Source organism: Carcharhinus amblyrhynchos, unplaced genomic scaffold (genome assembly GCF_965287045.1).
Source record: "Carcharhinus amblyrhynchos unplaced genomic scaffold, sCarAmb.v2.hapA scaffold_45, whole genome shotgun sequence".
In the NCBI taxonomy this organism is placed as follows: Eukaryota; Metazoa; Chordata; class Chondrichthyes; order Carcharhiniformes; family Carcharhinidae; genus Carcharhinus; species Carcharhinus amblyrhynchos.
The window spans coordinates 3,165,618-3,185,489 of NW_027649786.1; the positions used below are offsets into that span (position 1 = coordinate 3,165,618).

Here is a 19,872-nt window from a genome sequence, read left to right on the forward strand (position 1 = left end):
TGTGCAGACTTGGTATAGAGAGAGACCCGAGGCCAGAATCGAACACAGCATCCACGCTAACCATTGTGTCACTGTGCCCATCCTTCCCTGTGCATTTCTCTGCTCTCCATCAGAATTCCTTGATTTTATTTGTAAAATTGTTATCAGGTTTATAGGGATTACGCTGTGTATTTTAACAATTAATTTCATCCTGGATTCCACTGTCTTTAAGAGGATGCATTATTCAATAATTCTTCCAGAATCTTCTCAGGAAGTCAAAAGGTCAAATGGGGGTCTCTATCTCAAAATCTTTGCTCTTTCCCCCCGTACTGTCCTGAAGTCTCGTAAAGTGGCCAGATTATCTCTAAAAATGTCCATTGGCAAAGACACAGTCCAGAACTAGGGGTTATAATTTTGAGGATAAGGGGTAAACCTTTTAGGACTGAGGTGAGGAGAAATTTCTTCACCCAGAGAGTGGTAAATGTGTGGAATTCACTCCCACAGAAAGTAGTTGAGGCCAAATTATTGTGTGATTTTTGAGAAGAAATTAGATATAGCTCTTGGGGCTAAAGAGATCAAGGGATATGGGGAGAAGGGAGGAACTGGATATTAAATTCAATGATCAGCCATGATCAAAAGGGCCTACTCCTGCTTTTAGTTCTCCAAAAAAAAGCTGTTACCTCATCATCTCCTCTAATAAATTTCCTTTACTGAAATGTTTGTCAATACCCAAATTAATACATTCTGTTAAGCTACACTTTCAGCAAATCTTGATAAATCTAGTTGAAGAATAAAATATTCTCATAATATCTTTGAAACAGAAACTAAATATTTCTGTTTGATTCCAGGCATTAATTTCACGTGTATATTCTTTCTCTGAAACACAGATTCCGTTTTCAATGTTTGAAATAGTGCTCATGTCCAGATACGTTGATTCCAACTTTAGAAACAGGCTTGATCCTCTCCAGAAAGGTAAAATATATCATTCTGTGTTTCAATTCTCAAACCGTTGGCTTCAGTTGGAACTGAAAAGCATAATTTCCTGTTGAAATAAAACACAAACAATCCAGCTGGCAAAGCGACCAGTGAGTTAATATTTCCAATCATAGGTTATGATAAAAACATCAGCTGTGTGGAGATATTTTTAAAATCAGCTGTTTGCTGAAAGGGTTAACTGTCCTGCAGAACCGAAATGAGTTGGAATGGGCAGAGAAAACTTGGCACACAATTACATCAGTTTACATAAATTAAAAAGCTTCTCATTCTATTTGCTTCAATGTCTTCTTTTGTTTATCCATTCTTTCCTTTGAGCCAATGTCAATTTCCAATATCTGTTACTTAACCAGTGTGGCAACAAATCGTAGAATCCCTACAGTGCAGAAGGAGGCCATTCAGCCCATTGAGCTTGCACTGACCACAATCCCTATAACCCCATGCATTACCCTGCTAATCCCCCTGACACTAAGGGGCAATTTAGCATGGCCAATCCACCTAACCTGCACATCTTTGGACACTAAGGGACAATTTAGCATGGCCAATCCACCCAAATTGCAAATCTCTGGACACTAGAGGACAATTTAGCATAGCCAATCCACCTAACCTGCACATCTGTGGAGTGTGGGAGGAAACCGGAGTACCTGGAGGAAACCCACACAGACACGGGGAGAATGTGCAAACTCCTCACAGACAGTGACCTAAGCTGGGAATTGAAGTAAGATTCGCATTCTAATCAGCAATCTGTAAACTGTCTGTGCTTTATATGCTCTGTCTGAGGCCAGAACTCTCCATTCACCTGACGAAGGGACAAACCTCGAAAGCTTGTGAGTTTACTATCAAATAAATCGGTTGGACTTTAACCTGGTGTTGTCAGACTTCTTACTGTTTTTACCCAGTCCAGCGCCGGCATCTCCACATCATGACCGGGAATTGAACCCAGGCCCGTGGCGCTGTGAGGCAGCAGTGCTCACCACTGTGCCACATCTAAATCTATGCCCCCCTGGTTAACCACCCATTGTAAGAAGTCTCACAACACCAGGTTAAAGTCCAACCAGTTTATTTGATCCCACAAGCTTTCGGGAAGGCTGTTCCTTCATCAGGTGTGTGGAAAGTTCTGATCAGAGAAGGGCATATAAACTCACACACAGTTTACAGAATATTGATTAGATTGCAAATCTTTACAGCTAACTTGTTATTCTAAATGCTAGTCTTTCAGTTTCTGTGCCCTGGGGAGGTGAGCAATGTTTTGCTGTGGGGGGCGCTGTTGCCCCCCACTGGCTGCAGATCTCCTCCCCGCCGCCAGGGGCCGCTTCTACTGGAGGAGCGGCCGCTGCTCCCGGCCCCGCCCCCCCTCCCGGTTCCCCCCGCATGCGCACTCCCGGCAGCTGCCTCTTCCTCGGGTGCCGGGCCACAGGTCGGGGAGGAACAGAAAGTATATTTTTTTTTCATTTCTGTCCCTCACCTCCCCCCCGTTAGCAGCAGGTTCCCCCCTCTCCAGACAAGAGAGCGTTCTTTCACATCACATCGCAGGGATTATGGTTGCTTTAATTTAAATGCTTGTGGGCTCGGTTCCACCAGGCTGGGCAAAGGCGTGTGTTTGAGTGAGTGAGTGGGGGCTGGGTTGGTGCCGGGAACACGAGGATGTCAGTGAGTGTGAGGGGGAAGCCGGTGTGTGTCTCCGCGTTCCATTCGAACCCCGGGGATTGTCTCCGGGTTCCATTCGAACCCTCACTCTTGTCTCCGCGTTCCATTCGAACCCTCACTCTTGTCTCCGCGTTCCATTCGAACCCCGCGGACTGTCTCCGCGTTCCATCCGAGTCCCCAGCCTCCAGCCGATGCCCACACGCTCCTCTTCCAGCACCCCCAGTCTCTCTCTCTCTTCCCCCCCCCGGGGTTTAAGCCGCTGCCGTCGCTCTTCTCCCTTCCCCTCCCCATGCTGCCTGAGGAGCCCCGCACAGATGATGCAACCGGCTGCTTGACTGACTGACTGACTGAGAGCAGCTCAGCCCTAGCGGCGAGATTTTCCTTTTCGAAAAGCTTGCAAAGTCTTCTGTCACTTCTCCCACCCCTCCACCTGCACCCCCCCCCCCCCAAAGTAACTTCATCAGGCGTTTGCAAAAAAAAACACCGGCAACAGAATTCAACTCCTCACCCTGTTTTAAGATGGTGTGGCCTGGTGGTAATGTCACTGGGTTGGTAATCCAGAGGCCCAAATTGGTGTCCCCGAGTGGGGAATTTAAATTCAATTCGTAGAATCTAGAATTGAGTAATATAAAAGGGTGACACAGTGGGTTAGCACTGCTGTCTCACAGCGCCAGGGACCCGGGTTCCATTCCCGGTGACACAGTGGGTTAGCGCTGCTGCCTCACAGCGCCAGGGACCCGGGTTCCATTCCCGGTGACACAGTGGGTTAGCGCTGCTGCCTCACAGCGCCAGGGACCCGGGTTCCATTCCCGGTGACACAGTGGGTTAGCACTGCTGCCTCACAGCGCCAGGGACCCGGGTTCCATTCCCGGTGACACAGTGGGTTAGCGCTGCTGCCTCACAGCGCCAGGGACCCGGGTTCCATTCCCGGTGACACAGTGGGTTAGCGCTGCTGCCTCACAGCGCCAGGGACCCGGGTTCCATTCCCGGTGACACAGTGGGTTAGCACTGCTGCCTCACAGCGCCAGGGACCCGGGTTCCATTCCCGGTGACACAGTGGGTTAGCGCCGCTGCCTCACAGCGCCAGGGACCCGGGTTCCATTCCCGGTGACACAGTGGGTTAGCGCTGCTGCCTCACAGCGCCAGGGACCCGGGTTCCATTCCCGGTGACACAGTGGGTTAGCACTGCTGCCTCACAGCGCCAGGGACCCGGGTTCCATTCCCGGTGACACAGTGGGTTAGCGCTGCTGCCTCACAGCGCCAGGGACCCGGGTTCCATTCCCGGTGACACAGTGGGTTAGCGCTGCTGCCTCACAGCGCCAGGGACCCGGGTTCCATTCCCGGTGACACAGTGGGTTAGCACTGCTGCCTCACAGCGCCAGGGACCCGGGTTCCATTCCCGGTGACACAGTGGGTTAGCGCTGCTGCCTCACAGCGCCAGGGACCCGGGTTCCATTCCCGGTGACACAGTGGGTTAGCACTGCTGCCTCACAGCGCCAGGGACCCGGGTTCCATTCCCGGTGACACAGTGGGTTAGCACTGCTGCCTCACAGCGCCAGGGACCCGGGTTCCATTCCCGGTGACACAGTGGGTTAGCGCCGCTGCCTCACAGCGCCAGGGACCCGGGTTCCATTCCCGGTGACACAGTGGGTTAGCACTGCTGTCTCACGGCGCCAGGGACCCGGGTTCCATTCCCGGTGACACAGTGGGTTAGCGCTGCTGCCTCACAGCGCCAGGGACCTGGGTTCCATTCCCGGTGACACAGTGGGTTAGCACTGCTGCCTCACAGCGCCAGGGACCCGGGTTCCATTCCCGGTGACACAGTGGGTTAGCGCTGCTGCCTCACAGCGCCAGGGACCCGGGTTCCATTCCAGCCTCAGGTCACTGTCTGTGTGGAGTCTGCACGTTCTCCCTGTGTCTGTGTGGGTTTCCTCCAGGTGCTCTGGTTTCCTCCCACAGTCTGAAGGGTGTGTAGGTTAGGGTGGATTAATGGGGGATGTACATGGGGGTAGACTCAATGGATCAAATGGCCTCCTGCACTGTAGAGAGTTTATGATTTTTGAGAAATAGGAGCAGGATTAGACCACCAGGCCCTTCAAACCTGCCCCACTGTTCAGTACAATCCTGGCTGATGTTTTGATTTGATTTATTATTGTCACATGTACTGGGATACAGTGAAAACTGTTTCTTGCGTGCTATACCGACAAAGCATACCGTTCATAGAGAAGGAAAGGAGAGAGTACAGAACGTAGTGTTACAATGATCGATGCTGGTCTCAGCTCCTTTACTGCACCATTTCCCCACAGCCCTCTTCCTCGACATATCAAATATTTATCCACCTCCCACTTTAAATACTTCCAGTGATCCAGCCTCCACCTCCCTTTGGGGCAGAGATTTCCAGAGAATCACCACCCTCTGTGAGAAGACATTTCTACACACCTCAGACCAGCCCTTTATCTTGTCGCTGTGCCCCCTTGCTTGAGACTTTCCCACCAGTGAAAACATCTCACCGTCTACCCCCTGTCAAACCCCCCCTCAGGATTTTATATGCTCAAATAAGGTCACCCCTCTTCATTTGGCCCATCGAGTCTGCTCCACCATTCGATCATGGCTGAATGTGCTCCTCAAACCCATTCTCCTGCCTTCTCCCCGCAACCCTCAATCCCCATGTTGATCAAAAACCCATCTGTATCTAATTTATTCTTGAAATCAGCCAACGTTTTGGCCTCAACTACTTTCTGTGGGAGTGAATTCCACACATTCGCCACTCTCTGGGTGAAGAAATTTCTCCTCAACTCAATACTAAAAGGTTTACCCCTTATCCTTATTTGATACCGCCCCCCCCCACTCTCGTTCAGGACTCCCCCACCATTGGGAACATTCTTCCAGAGATGGTGGTTGGTCTGTGCAGTTCTCTCCCTCGGCGAATGCTGCAGTCTGGGTCACCGAATATATTTAAGGCAGGGTTAGATGGGTTTTGGGTCGAGGGGAGTGGGGGATCTGAGGACTGGGGGTGAGGGGGGGGGACAGAAAGGGCAAAGGAGTTGACGCCGCAATCAGATCAGGCATGGTCCAGTGGAATGGCGGGGCAGTATCGAGGGGCTGAGTGGCCTACTCCTACTTGCCTCACTTAACCACGTGAACCCACAATGTAACTGCCAGACAATATTATCAGTGTCATTGCAAGGAATAACAGTTGAAATATTTCCCTTTTTTTTTTGTCCGCCGTAGCTCGCTGTCTCCAACCGAACTCAGGATGGCTTTGCCGACGCTCTACCTCTCTCCTCACCTTCACAACTTCCAAAACGCCAAGGTCCTGGTGGCGCTGGAGTACGGCAGGTCGAAGGTCAGGCTGGTGGAGATCCGAGGACCGGCCTCCGGGGACACCCAGAGCCAGCAGGCCGTGCCCAGGCTGCCAGCGCTGGAAACCGAGTCCAAGCTGTGCGTGCACGGAGCGACGGCTGTGGCCCAGTACCTGGCCCCGGAAAGGATGAGGGGCGCCGGCAGGAAGGAGGCCGCCCTGGTCCAGCAGTGGGTGAGCTTCGCGGACAGTGAGCTGGTTCCGCCCGCCTGCGCCTGGGTCTTCCCCGTACTGGGCCTGCTGAAACATAACAAGAAGGTACGTCCGCCCAGTCTATTTCTCATTAACCCAGCTCCTCAATCGTCACCTCACCAACCCGGAAATGTGGTCAGGAAGGCGAATGGGATGCTGGCCTTCATAGCGAGGGGGATTGAATATAAAAGTAGGGAGGTCTTGCTGCGGCTGTATAGGGCATTGGTGAGGCCGCAGCTGGAGGACTGTGTGCAGTTTTGGGCGCCGGACTTATGCAAGGATATTTTGGCCTTGGAGGGAGTGCAGAGGAGGTTTACTAGGCTGATACCGGAGTTGAGGGGGTTGAGCTATGAGGAGAGGCTGAATAAACTAGGCTTGTACTCGTTAGAGTTTAGAAGAATGAGGGGAGATCTCATTGAGACGTATAAGATGATGAATGGGATGGATAGGATAGAGGTGGAGAGACTCTTCCCGCTCAGAAAGGACAGTAGGACTAGAGGGCACAGCCTCAAGATAAAGGGGGGGCGGTTTAGAACGGAGTTGAGGAGGAACTTCTTCACTCAAAGGGTGGTGAATCTCTGGAATTCTCTGCCCGTTGAGGTGGTGGAGGCTGCCTCGCTAAATATTTTTAAGACGCGGGTTGATGGGTTTTTGATAAGAGAGGGGATTAAGGGTTATGGGGAGAGGGCGGGAATGTGGAACTGAGCCACGACAGATCAGCCATGATCTTATTGAATGGCGGGGCAGGCTCGAAGGGCTAATTGGCCTACTCCTGCTCCTATTTCTTATGTTCTTTCCACCTTCCAAACCCACTTCCATCTAGAAGGACAAGGGCAGCAGATACCTGGGGAACACCCCCACCTGGAGGTACCCCTCCGAGTCACTCACCATCCCGACATGGAAATATATCGGCCGTTCCGTCACTGTCGGGTGCAGGAAGCTGAGATGCTACCTCGAGATTTAGGGTTCATGATACTAATAAATAAACTTAAAACTTTAACATATGTAAAGCTGATCTTTCTCTACACTCCAGCTTTGAAAGGGCGGCACAGTGGTTAGCACTGCTGCTTCACCACTCCAGGGTCCTGGGTTCGATTCCCGGCTCGCATCACCGTCAGTGTGGAGTTTGCACATTCTCCTCGTGTCTGCGTGGGTTTCCTCCGGGTGCTCCGGTTTCCTCCCACAGTCCAAAGATGTGCGGGTTAGGTTGATTGGCCATGTGAAGAAATTACCCCTTAGTGTCCAGGGATGCGCAGGTTAGAGGGATTAGTGGGTATAATATGGGGGTAGGGCCTGGGTGGGATTGTGTTCGGTGTAGACTCGATGGGCCGGAGAGCCTCTTTCTGCACTGTAGGGTTCTATGATTCTATGTAACATTACATCCTACACACTCTCCTTCTCCCCTCTGTACTCTATGAATGGTATGCTTTGTCTATATGTTGCGCAAGAAAGAATACTTTTCACTGTATCCAAATACATATGACAATAATAAATCAAGTATTGCCCCTTGAGAAGGTGAGCTGTCTTTCTGAACCACTAGATACACCCACAGTGCTGTTAGGGAGAGATTTTGACCCAGTGAAGGAATGGCTGATATATTTCCCAGTCGGGATGGTGAGTGACTCGGAGGGGAACCTCCAGGCGGTGGTGTTCCCCAGGTATCTGCTGCCCTTGTGCTTCTAGATGGAAGCGGTCGTGGGTTTGGAAGGTGCTGCCTCAGGAGCCTTGGTGAGTTGGTGCGGTGTGTAACTCTCATTTGTTCATAAGAACATAAGAAATAGGAGCAGGAGTAGGCCATCTAGCCCTTCGAGCCTGCCCCGCCATTCAATAAGATCATGGCTGATCTGTTGTGGCTCAGTTCCACTTTCCCGCCCTCTCCCCATAACCCTTAATCCCCTCTCTTATCAAGAACCCATCAACCCGCTTCTTAAAAATATTTAGCGAGGCAGCCTCCACCACTTCAACGGGCAGAGAATTCCAGAGATTCACCACCCTTTGAGTGAAGAAGTTCCTCCTCAACTCCGTTCTAAACCGCCTCCCCTTTATCTTGAGGCTGTGCCCCCTAGTCCTACTGTCTTTTTTGAGCGGGAAGAGTCTCTCCACCTCTATCCTATCCATCCCATTCATCATCTTATACGTCTCAATGAGATCTCCCCTCATTCTTCTAAACTCTAACGAGTACAAGCCCAGTTTATTCAGCCTCTCCTCATAGCTCAATCCCCTCAACTCCGGTATCAGCCTAGTAAACCTCCTCTGCACTCCCTCCAAGGCCAAAATATCCTTGCGCAGGTGCAGCGCCCAAAACTGCACACAGTACTCCAGCTGCGGCCTCACCAATGCCCTATACAGCCGCAGCAAGACCTCCCTACTTTTATATTCAATCCCCCTCGCTATGAAGGCCAGCATCCCATTCGCCTTCCTGACCACCTGCTGCACCTGCAAGCTGGGTTTTTGCGACTCATGCACAAGGACCCCGAGGTCCCTCTGCACCTTCCTTCATTTCACCATTGCTGCCTGGTCATGAGTTGCCCAGGCCCTAAGCTTTGGAACTGCATCCAATAACCTTTAATCCTCCTCACTTTGAGATGCTTTTTAACAGTTTGCCTTTGTTCACCTTCCCCGATGTTTCCTTCTCTTGCTGAAGGTCACCCTTCAGACTAGTGAACAGCTCCTGTGTTAAGAGGCACTGGGTGTTTGCTGATGAAAGGTAAACTTGCCACAGTCCCAAACTAGAACGGCCCTGTTCGATTGAGATGTGAGGGAGGATAGAGCTAACCAAACATGATTTGCAATATTAGAGGATTACAGGAGTGCTGGCGAAGGCTAAGAATAGGAAAGTATCAAAAAAAAGAAGAAAACACAGAAGAATACTGAAGTGACACAGTCGGTTAGCACTGCAGGGACCCGGGTTCCATTCCCGGTGACACAGTGGGTTAGCACTGCTGCCTCACAGCGCCAGGGACCCTGGTTCCATTCCTGGTGACACAGTGGGTTAGCGCTGCTGTCTCACAGCACCAGGGACCCGGGTTCCATTCCCGGTGACACAGTGGGTTAGCACTGCTGCCTCACAGCACCAGGGACCCGGGTTCCATTCCCGGTGACACAGTGGGTTAGCACTGCTGCCTCACAGTGCCAGGGACCTGGGTTCCATTCCCGGCGACACAGTGGGTTAGCACTGCTGTCTCACAGCGCCAGGGACCCGGGTTCCATTCCCGGTGACACAGTGGGTTAGCACTGCTGCCTCACGGTGCCAGGGACCTGGGTTCCATTCCCGGTGACACAGTGGGTTAGCACTGCTGCCTCATAGTGCCAGGGCCTGGGGTTCGATTCCGGGTTTGGGTCACTGTCTGTGTGGAGTATGCACATTTTCCCCACGTCTGCGTGGGTTTCGTCTGAGTGCTCCAATTTCCACCCACAGTCCAATAATTTGCAGCTTAGGTGGTTTGGCCATGCTAAATTGCCCTTAGTGTCCAAAGATGTGTGGCTAAGTGGGGTTACTGGGATACAGCAGGGTGGGCAGGCCTGGGTAAGATGCTTTGTCAGAGGGTGGGTGCAGACTCGATGGTCAGAACCTCATCCTCTGAGAAAGTGTTGCTGTTGAAAGAAATCAGGGTGTGTCACACAAGGATGGCAGAGAGTTAGTAAGCACTTGCAGCAAGACATTCGGAAGGGAAGTGGCATGTTGAACTTTGTTGTGAGAGGATTGGAGTACAAGAATAAACAAATCTCGCTACAGTTTATGGGGTTTTTGTGAGACCACATCACAGTTTTGGCCACCACAGTTAAGGAAGGATATACTTGTATTGGAGTCGGTACAGAGAATGTCTCGGGATGAGGGGATTGTCCTATGATAGGAGGCTGAGTAAATTGGGTCAATATTCTCTCGAGTTCAGAAGAATGAGAGATGATCGCGTTGAAACATAAAATTCTGGAGGGATGGACACTGAGAGTTTGTTTCTGTTGATCGGGGGGTCTAAACATGGGATACAGTTTCAGGACAAGGAGGCAATCATTTAAGACTGAGATGAGGAGAAATTTCTTCACTTGTAAGTCGTGAATCTTCGGAGTTCTTGCCCCCAGAAGGTTGTGGATCGTCCTTCGCTGAGTATATTTAAGGCTGTGCTCTCCCTGTCCCACCGTGGGGGGGGCAGCACAGTGGGTTAGCACTGCTGCCTCACAGCGCCAGGGACCCGGGTTCCATTCCCGGTGACACAGTGGGTTAGCACTGCTGTCTCACAGTGCCAGGGACCCGGGTTCCATTCCCGGTGACACAGTGGGTTAGCACTGCTGCCTCACAGTGCCAGGGACCCGGGTTCCATTCCTGGTGACACAGTGGGTTAGCACTGCTGCCTCACAGCGCCAGGGACCCGGGTTCCATTCCTGGTGACACAGTGGGTTAGCACTGCTGCCTCACAGTGCCAGGGACCCGGGTTCCATTCCCGGTGACACAGTGGGTTAGCACTGCTGTCTCACAGCGCCAGGGACCCAGGTTCGATTCCCTGCTTGAGTCACTGATAGAAATCTACAAGATTGTGAGAGGTACGGACAGAGTGGATAGTCAGAGGCTTTTTCCCAGGGTGGAAGAGTTAATTATAGGGGGGCACAGGTTTAAGGTGCGAGGGACGATGTTTGAGGGAGATGTACAAGGCAGATTTTTTACACAGAGGATGGTGGGTGCCTGGAACTTGCTGCCGGGGGCAGTAGTGGAAGCGGATATTATAGTCAGTTTTGAGGGGTGTATTGACAAATATATGAATAGGATGGGAATGGAGGGATATGGTCCTCGGAAGGGGGTTTTAGTTCAGTTGGGCAGCATGGTCAGTGCAGGCTTGGAGGGCCGAAGGGCCTGTTCTTGTGCTGTAATTTTCTTTGCTGCTGCGGAGTCTGCACATTCTCCCCATGTCTGCATGGGTTTCCTCCGGATGCTCCGGTTTCCTCCCACAGTCTGAAAGACGTGCTGGTTGGGGTGCATTGGGCCGTGCTAAATTGTCCCCGAACAGGCGCCAGAGTGTGGTGACTAGGGTATTTTCACAGTAACTTCATTGCAGTGTTAATGAAAGCCTACTTGTGACGCTAATAAATACACTTTAATCTTTTCTCAGGGGATTGTGGTGATGGGGAGCGGGGCGGGGAAATGGAGTTGAAAGCCACGTTGTCTCCTCTGTTTTATTACCAGGCTGTCGACCGAGCCCAGCTGGACCTGAAGAAGATTCTGCAGTTTCTTGACGACCACCTGAAGCTGCGGACGTACCTGGTGGGAGAGGGGATCACCTTGGCTGACATCGCAGTCGCCTGCTCGCTGCTGCTCCCCTATAAACACGTACGTCGCAAACCTTCTCCTAACCGTGGGGTGGGGCAGGCAGCTGGAACCCCGACATCGCTCTGTGCGATCTGTGGCGGGAGTTCTGCTGGCTGCTTGTTTACTTCCCCCGTGTCTGGTGGTCTAATTCAATAAGCACGTTAATATCGCCCTGATTTCCCGCTCCCCCGTCCACCCACACTATGGTGGTCCGCCTGTCCCTGACACCTCATGTTCTGGAGCAGCGTGCGTCCCTCCCTCCCTCACCTCACAGGGCAGCTAGGTTAAAATCGGGATGGTTCACTCGCCACGGCTCCGCGACTGGGGTCAAATACGTTTATTACACGCCAAATATTTCATCCTGAGTTTTCCCCTGGATGTCAGTTATTATGAGACGTGGGTTTCAGGTAAAAGGGGGTCAGTTTAAAGAAGATGCGAGAGGCAAGTCTTCTTTAACACAGAGGGTGGTAAGTGCTTGGAATGTCTTGCCTGGGGGAAGTGGTAGAAGCAGATACGATTACTCCTTAGTGTCCAAAGATGTGTAGGTTAGGGGGATTGGTCATGCTAAATTGTCCCTTAGTGTCCAAAGATGTGCGGGTTAGGGGTGGATTGGCCATGCTAAATTGTCCCTTAGTGTCCAAAGATGTGCGGGTTAGGGGTGGATTGGCCATGCTAAATTGTCCCTTAGTGTCCAAAGATGTGTAGGTTAGGGTGGATTGGCCATGCTAAATTGTCCCTTAGTGTCCAAAGATGTGCAGGTTAGGGGGATTGGCCATGCTAAATTGTCCCTTAGTGTCCAAAGATGTGCAGGTTAGGGGGATTGGCCATGCTAAATTGTCCCTTAGTGTCCAAAGATGTGCAGGTTAGGGTGGATTGGCCGTGCTAAATTGTCCCTTAGTGTCCAAAGATGTGTAGGTTAGGGTGGATTGGCCATGCTAAATTGCCCCTTAGTGTCCAAAGATGTGCACGGCTTGCTGTTCGTGGGAAAGCAGACGATGATCTACCCCAGGGCCTTTGGTGTGATGAACCAGCCACTGGGTCACAACCTCCTGGGTCTCCAATACCTTGAGGACACGTCCAGGTGAGGTGTGGAGTTGGCAGTTGTTGACTGTTGACAGCTGGGAGTGAGTTATCGATGGCTGTAACCTCTGGAGTCTTGACGTTTGGGAAGGACGTTGGAGGAAGCGAGCAGAGAAGGAAAGCTCAGCTGACTGAGAGGAGGGTCCAGGGAAATGAGAGGCCAGGGAATCGTGCACCTTCTCAGCCCCACTGCCTTCCTCTGCAGCAGAGACTGGGCCACGTCAGAGTGAGACCCCGAGACACAGCGGATGATGTTTAACTCGGGGTTGACCATCCCAGCGTAAACCGTCACCTCACGTGATGGGAAACAAAATGTATTGAGGGATCAGGGGGTGAATGAGAGATCGGACCAGCCACAGGCTCGTTGAGCGGAGGAGGAACAGGCCGGAGGGGCCTCCCCTGCTCCGATATTGAACTGGGGCTGCAGCGGGAGGGTCTCGCGCCCGCGATAACGGAAGTGCCTGACGCTGCCACTGCTTGTCCCCTCCTACAGGTCTTTGAGCCCGACTTCAGAAAGCCCTACGTCAACGTGAACCGCTGGTTCCTGACCTGCGTGAACCAGGCCGAGTTCACCCGGGCCCTGGGAGCGGTGAGGCTCTGTGAGAAGATTGTGCCCGTGACCACTGAGAAATGTACAGGTGAGCGGAGGGGTCCGACCCGAGTTGTTATTGTCACGTGGATGGGGGAATGCGGTGAGAAGTATTGGCCGCAATTCTCCCGTCACGAGCTGCACCCTTTCTGCTGGGTCGCGGTGGGGAGACGCGCGTCTGCGGCCGTGTACCGGGATTTGCACGTGCGCCGGGGACACGTGCGCCCCTCCCAGAGCTGGCGAACAGTCGCTGGTCAGACTGCGCTGGAAAAAGACAGTAGGACTAGGGGGCACAGCCTCAAGATAAAGGGGGGCGGTTTAGAACGGAGTTGAGGAGGAACTTCTTCACTCAAAGGGTGGTGAATCTCTGGAATTCTCTGCCCGTTGAAGTGGTGGAGGCTGCCTCGCTAAATATTTTTAAGACGCGGGTTGATGGGTTTTTGATAAGAGAGGGGATTAAGGGTTATGGGGAGAGGGCGGGAATGTGGAACTGAGCCACGACAGATCAGCCATGATCTTATTGAATGGCGGGGCAGGCTCGAAGGGCTGGATGGCCTACTCCTGCTCCTATTTCTTATGTTAAACCAGCGGGAAGACGGATAAGACATTTAAGTATTTACAAAATGGATTTTAAATGTGTTTAGCAGGTTATTATCGGGGATTTTCAGGTCCAGATTGAATCTCCCACCTCGCCAGGCGTACTTCATTCCAGTAGACTAGCTCCCCACGTTCGGGGAACTAGCGGGAGACCCCGCCAGAGTGAAAGGGTTGGCAGTCAGGGTCCCCCCCCCCCCCCCCCCCCAGGGGGTCGGTCAGCGGGAGTGGGGGGTTGATGCCCTCTGGGCACCCTGGCACTGACCAAGGGGCAAAATGCCCATGCCCATGCACCTTGGCATTGCCCATCAGGCAGTGCCAAGGGAGTGGAGCCTGCAGACGGCAGGGCCTAGGGGTGATCGGTGGGGTTGGGTGGGTGGAGGGGGGGGTGTCCCGCTGCCATTCTCCATTGGGATTGGCCTGGGATGGAGGGAAGGCAGTGATTGAGAGAGGGGAGAGGGTCTGTTGGGGTGAGGGGGTTGTGGGGGGGGGGGTGTGGGCTGTACATCGGGGTGCTCTGGGGCAGCCACAGAGTTATCGAGGCTGGCTGCGATTAGGGGGCTGGAGGGGCAGTGCTGGGGGCGTCCAGGGCTGGCCAGCGAGTCTGACAGATGGGGACCACTGTGCGTGCGCAGAACTCGAAACTCCGGTGTGAATAGGCCCTGTCCCCCCCCAGGGTTTTAATGACTGGGACCTCTGCAGTGCAGAGTGCGGAGATCCCGGTGAGAAGCTGAACTGACAGAACAGTTGGGATCTACAACAGTTTTCCCACCAATTCAGCACTTCTGGAAGAATCACCTCCATTGTTCCTTATGTGCTACGCATACAAAGCATACCGTTCATAGAGTACTTAGGAGAGAAGGAAAGGAGAGGGTGCAGAATGTAGTGTTACAGTCACAGCGAGGGTGTAGAGAAAGATCAGCTTAATGCGAGGTAGGTCCATTCAAACGTCTCATTGAGACGTATAAGATGATGAATGGGATGGATAGGATAGAGGTGGAGAGACTCTTCCTGCTCAGAAAGGACAATAGGACTAGGGGGCACAGCCTCAAGATAAAGGGGAGGAGGTTTAGAATGGAGTTGAGGAGGAACTTCTTCACTCAAAGGGTGGTGAATCTCTGGAATTCTCTGCCCGTTGAAGTGGTGGAGGCTGCCTCGCTAAATATTTTTAAGACGCGGGTTGATGGGTTTTTGATAAGAGAGGGGATTAAGGGTTATGGGGAGAGGGCGGGAATGTGGAACTGAGCCACGACAGATCAGCCATGATCTTATTGAATGGCGGGGCAGGCTCGGAGGGCTAGATGGCCTACTCCTGCTCCTATTTCTTATGTTCTTATGTTCTTAAAACTCTGACAGCAGCAGGGAAGAAGCTGTTCTTGAGTCGGTCGGTACGGGAGCTCAGACTTTTGTATCTTTTACCCGACGGGAGAAGGTGGAAGAGAGAATGTCCGGGGTGTGTGGGGTCCTTAATTATCCCGGCTGCTTTTCCCCGAGGCAGCGGGAAGTGTAGACAGAGTCAATGGATGGGAGGCTGGTTTGTGTGATGGACTGGGGCTACATTCACCACCCTTTTGTAGTTCCTTGCAATCCTTGAATGGCAGCATTCTCATTGTGTTGTGAAACAAGGGGCTGAATGGCCTCCTTCCTGCCGCTGATGGCCTTCTCCTCTTGGTCTCCTTCCTGCCGCTGATGGCCTCCTCCTCTTGGTCTCCTTCCTGCCGCTGATAGCCTCCTCCTCTTGGTTCCGCAGGGCAGCAGCAGCAGCCAGAGGAGCAGAACGCCCTCAGCCCGGGTGTGTCCCCCCAGGTGGAGGAGGTACCGGCTAAGAAGACTCCGGCGCAGCTGAAGAAGGAGGCGCTGAAGAGGGAGAAGATGGAGAAGTTCCTGCAGAAACAGGACAAGCTGAAGGAGCAGCAGCAGAGGCAGCCAGAGGTCAGTGCAGGGGGAGAACGTCAGTCAGAGACCAGAGTGCGGGGAGCGGGGTTTAACTATTAAAAACAGACATTGACGACATTGCAACTCGGTTTGCCTCCGACGCTGGGAATGTGGGAGACAGTGACCTAGTGCTTAATCTCTTAATCCACAAACTCAGCTAATGTTCTGGGGACCCCGGGTTCGAATCCCGCCACGGCAGGTGGTGGAACTCAATTAAACAAATCTGGAATTAAGAATCTACTGATGACCATGAAACCATGGGCGGCACGGTGGTTAGCACTGCTGCTTCACAGCTCCAGGGTCCTGGGTTCGATTCCCGGCTCGGGTCACTGTCTGTGTGGAGTTTGCACATTCTCCTCGTGTCTGCGTGGGTTTCCTCCGGGTGCTCCGGTTTCCTCCCACAGTCCAAAGACATGCGGGTTAGGTTGATTGGCCATGATAAAATGCCCCTTAGTGTCCAGGGATGCGTAGGTTAGAGGGATTAGTGGGTATAATATGTAGGGATATGGGGATAGGGCCTGGGTGGGATTGTGTTCGGTGCAGACTCGATGGGCCGAAGGGCCTCTTTCTGCACTGTAGGGTTTCTATGATCCTTTCTTTCTTTCTTTCTAATGGGCGGCATGGTAGCACAGTGGTTAGCACTGCTGCTTCATAGCTCCAGGGTCCTGGGTTCGATTCCTGGCTCGGGTCACTGTCTTTGTGGAGTTTGCACATTCTCCTCGTGTCTGCGTGGGTTTCCTCTGGGTGCTCCGGTTTCCTCCCACAGTCCAAAGATGTGCAGGTTAGGTGGATTGGCCGTGCTAAAATTGCCCTTAGTGTCCTGAGATGTGTAGGTTTAGAGGGATTAGCGGGTGTAATATGTAGGGATTGTGGTTAGTACAGACTCGATGGGCCGAAGGGCCTCTTTCTGCACTAAAGGGTTTCTGTGATTCATTGTCGATTGTCGTGAAAGCCCATCTGGTCCCTTTAGGGAAGGGAAATCTGCCATCCTTACCCGGTCTGGTCTACATGTGACTCCAGAGCCACAGCAATGGGGTTGACACTTAACCACCCTCTGAAATGGGCGAGTGCGACACTCAGGGCAGCTGGGGACGAGCAGCAAATACTGGGCCCAGCCAGCGACGCCTGTGACCCACGAATGAATAAAGAAAAAAGAAATCAAAAGCGAGAACTCGAGGAAAGTTTCCCAGTGGAGGCTGGATCTGTGGATGGCCTTTGAGCTGGAAGATTATCCGTAAAGTCTGGAATTTTACTGATGTGAGATGAGCTAATTCAGTCCTTTGGAAGTCCCTACCACCCCCACCCTCTCCCCTGGACACTCAATGAGTTTGTTTAAGACTAAGAATGTTTTTGGACAGGGAGAGATATCACGGGTGGGCGGGAAAAGAGGACTTTGAGGCTGAAGATTGGCCACGATCTTCCGGAACGGTGGAACAGACTCCAGGGAGCGATATGCGAATGTAGGTGCGGAAGGAGGCCATTCAGCCCCTCGAGCTTGGCCAACAACTGCTGGGCTAACCAGCGATAGCCACATCCTGTTTGTGAATTATAAAGAGGAACCCACAGTCAGCCCTGAGGCTTCCGACTTTCCCCACTCCAAGGGATCCGGACCACGGGATGGGAAACTGATGGATTTTTAATAATTTTCTCTCTTTCCATTCCTGCCCCCTCTCCCCTCCCCCCACACCGCCATCCCTCAGAAAAAGGCCAAAATGGAGAAAAAAGAGAAGAAGGATTTGGGAGTGATTACGTATGACATCCCGACAGCTCCTGGAGAGAAGAAAGGTGAGGCGGATTCAGCGTCTAACGTCTAATCTCCAGCAAGCTCGCACCATTAGGCTGCTACTGGCACAGTGGTTTAGCGCTGCTGCCTCACAGCGCCAGGGACCCGGGTTCCATTCCCGGTGACACAGTGGGTTAGCACTGCTGCCTCACAGCGCCAGGGACCGGGGTTCCATTCCCGGTGACACAGTGGGTTAGCGCTGCTGCCTCACAGCGCCAGGGACCCGGGTTCCATTCCCGGTGACACAGTGGGTTAGCACTGCTGCCTCACAGCGCCAGGGACCGGGGTTCCATTCCCGGTGACACAGTGGGTTAGCGCTGCTGCCTCACAGCGCCAGGGACCCGGGTTCCATTCCCGGTGACACAGTGGGTTAGCACTGCTGTCTCACAGCGCCAGGGACCCGGGTTCCATTCCCGGTGACACAGTGGGTTAGCGCTGCTGCCTCACAGCGCCAGGGATCCGGGTTCCATTCCCGGTGACACAGTGGGTTAGCACTGCTGCCTCACAGCGCCAGGGACCCGGGTTCCATTCCCGGTGATACAGTGGGTTAGCACTGCTGCCTCACAGCGCCAGGGACCCGGGTTCCATTCCCGGTGACACAGTGGGTTAGCGCTGCTGCCTCACAGCGCCAGGGACCTGGGTTCCATTCCCGGTGACACAGTGGGTTAGCACTGCTGCCTCACAGCGCCAGGGACCCAGGTTCCATTCCCGGTGACACAGTGGGTTAGCGCTGCTGCCTCACAGTGCCAGGGACCCGGGTTCCATTCCCGGTGACACAGTGGGTTAGCACTGCTGCCTCACAGCGCCAGGGACCCGGGTTCCATACCCGGTGACACAGTGGGTTAGCACTGCTGCCTCACAGCGCCAGGGACCCGGGTTCCATTCCCGGTGACACAGTGGGTTAGCACTGCTGCCTCACAGCGCCAGGGACCCGGGTTCCATACCCGGTGACACAGTGGGTTAGCGCTGCTGCCTCACAGCGCCAGGGACCCGGGTTCCATTCCCGGTGACACAGTGGGTTAGCACTGCTGCCTCACAGCGCCAGGGACCCGGGTTCCATAGCCGGTGACACAGTGGGTTAGCACTGCTGCCTCACAGCGCCAGGGACCCGGGTTCCATTCCCGGTGACACAGTGGGTTAGCACTGCTGCCTCACAGCGCCAGGGACCCGGGTTCCATTCCCGGTGACACAGTGGGTTGCGTGTCAAAAGATCCCTGAAGGTAGCAAAACAGGTAGATACAGTGGCTGAGAAGGTGTATGGGATACTTGCCTTTATTAGCCGAGGCATTGAATATAAGAGCAAGGAGGTTACGATGAAGCTGTCTAACTCACTGGCCGCAGCTGGAGGACTGTGCGCAGTTCTGGTCTCCACACTATCGGAAGGATGTGATTGCTGTGGAGGGGGTGCAGAGGAGGTTCACCAGGATGCTGCCTGGGATGGAGCGTTCCAGTGATGAAGAGAGGCTGGTTAGACTGGGGTTGGAAGGTGAGAGTTTGGGCCACGATCCCTAACGTACTGTTTCTCCACACTGTAGACGTGAGCTGCCCAATGCCGGACTCGTACAGCCCGCAGTACGTGGAAGCAGCTTGGTACCCCTGGTGGGAGAAGCAAGGATTCTTCAAACCCGAGTACAAGGTAAGTGGCATTCCTCGGCGGGGCTGGGGCGATCCGACGGCGTTCCGCCTTCTGGACTGTCGGGATTCTGTGATTGGTGTTAAAAACCCATCTCGTTCACCAATGGAAGGAAATCTGCCTTCCTTACTCGGTCTGGCCTACATGTGAGTCCAGAGCCACAGCAATGTGGCTGACTCTTAATTACCCTTGGAAATGCCCAAGCGAGACACACAATTAAGGATGGGCAATAAATGCTGGCCCAGTGACACCCATATCCCGCGAACGAATGGAGAACAAGCTCAAAGTTGTTAGGAAGGCTTATGGGATGTTAGCCTTTCTAGGAAGGGGCTTAGAGTATAAAAGCTGCCGTCTAATGCTTCAGGTATACAGAACGTTGGTTAGACCGCATTTGGAGTACTGCGTCCAGTTCTGGTCACCTTACTACCGGAAGGACGTGGAGTCTCTGGAAAGGGTGCAGAGGAGGTTTACCAGGATGTTGCCTGGCATGGGGGGACTGGGTTACGAGGAGAGATTGAAGAGACTGGGGCTCTTCTCCTTGGAAAGACGGAGATTGAGAGGGGACATGATAGAGGTATATAAGATACTGAAGGGAATAGATAGAGTTAATAGTGAGAGACTGCTCCCTAGACTGGGTACGAACACGAGAGGTCATCACTTAAGGGTGAGGGGGGGGGAGGTATAATTTGGAGGTAAGAGGAAGGTTCTTTACGCAGAGAGTTGTGGGGGTCTGGAATGCGCTACCGAGTAGGGTGGTGGAGGCAGGAACGTTGGACTCGTTTAAGAG

At 53.1% G+C, this 19,872-nt stretch overlaps 1 protein-coding gene across 1 annotated transcript in view; it reads left to right on the forward strand.

Moving 5' to 3' along the window:
* The first annotated feature begins 2,341 nt into the window (after positions 1-2,341).
* The window catches only part of vars1 (valyl-tRNA synthetase 1), a 59,151-nt gene continuing 41,620 nt past the window's right edge, over positions 2,342-19,872 (forward strand). The window contains exons 1-7 of the mRNA XM_080182010.1: positions 2,342-2,407; positions 5,851-6,238; positions 11,349-11,492; positions 13,045-13,189; positions 15,485-15,666; positions 17,370-17,454; positions 18,988-19,088. Of these exons, the coding sequence (XP_080038136.1) occupies positions 5,876-6,238; positions 11,349-11,492; positions 13,045-13,189; positions 15,485-15,666; positions 17,370-17,454; positions 18,988-19,088 (1,020 nt within the window). The 5' untranslated portion in view covers positions 2,342-2,407; positions 5,851-5,875. The remainder of the gene's footprint in view (positions 2,408-5,850; positions 6,239-11,348; positions 11,493-13,044; positions 13,190-15,484; positions 15,667-17,369; positions 17,455-18,987; positions 19,089-19,872) is intronic.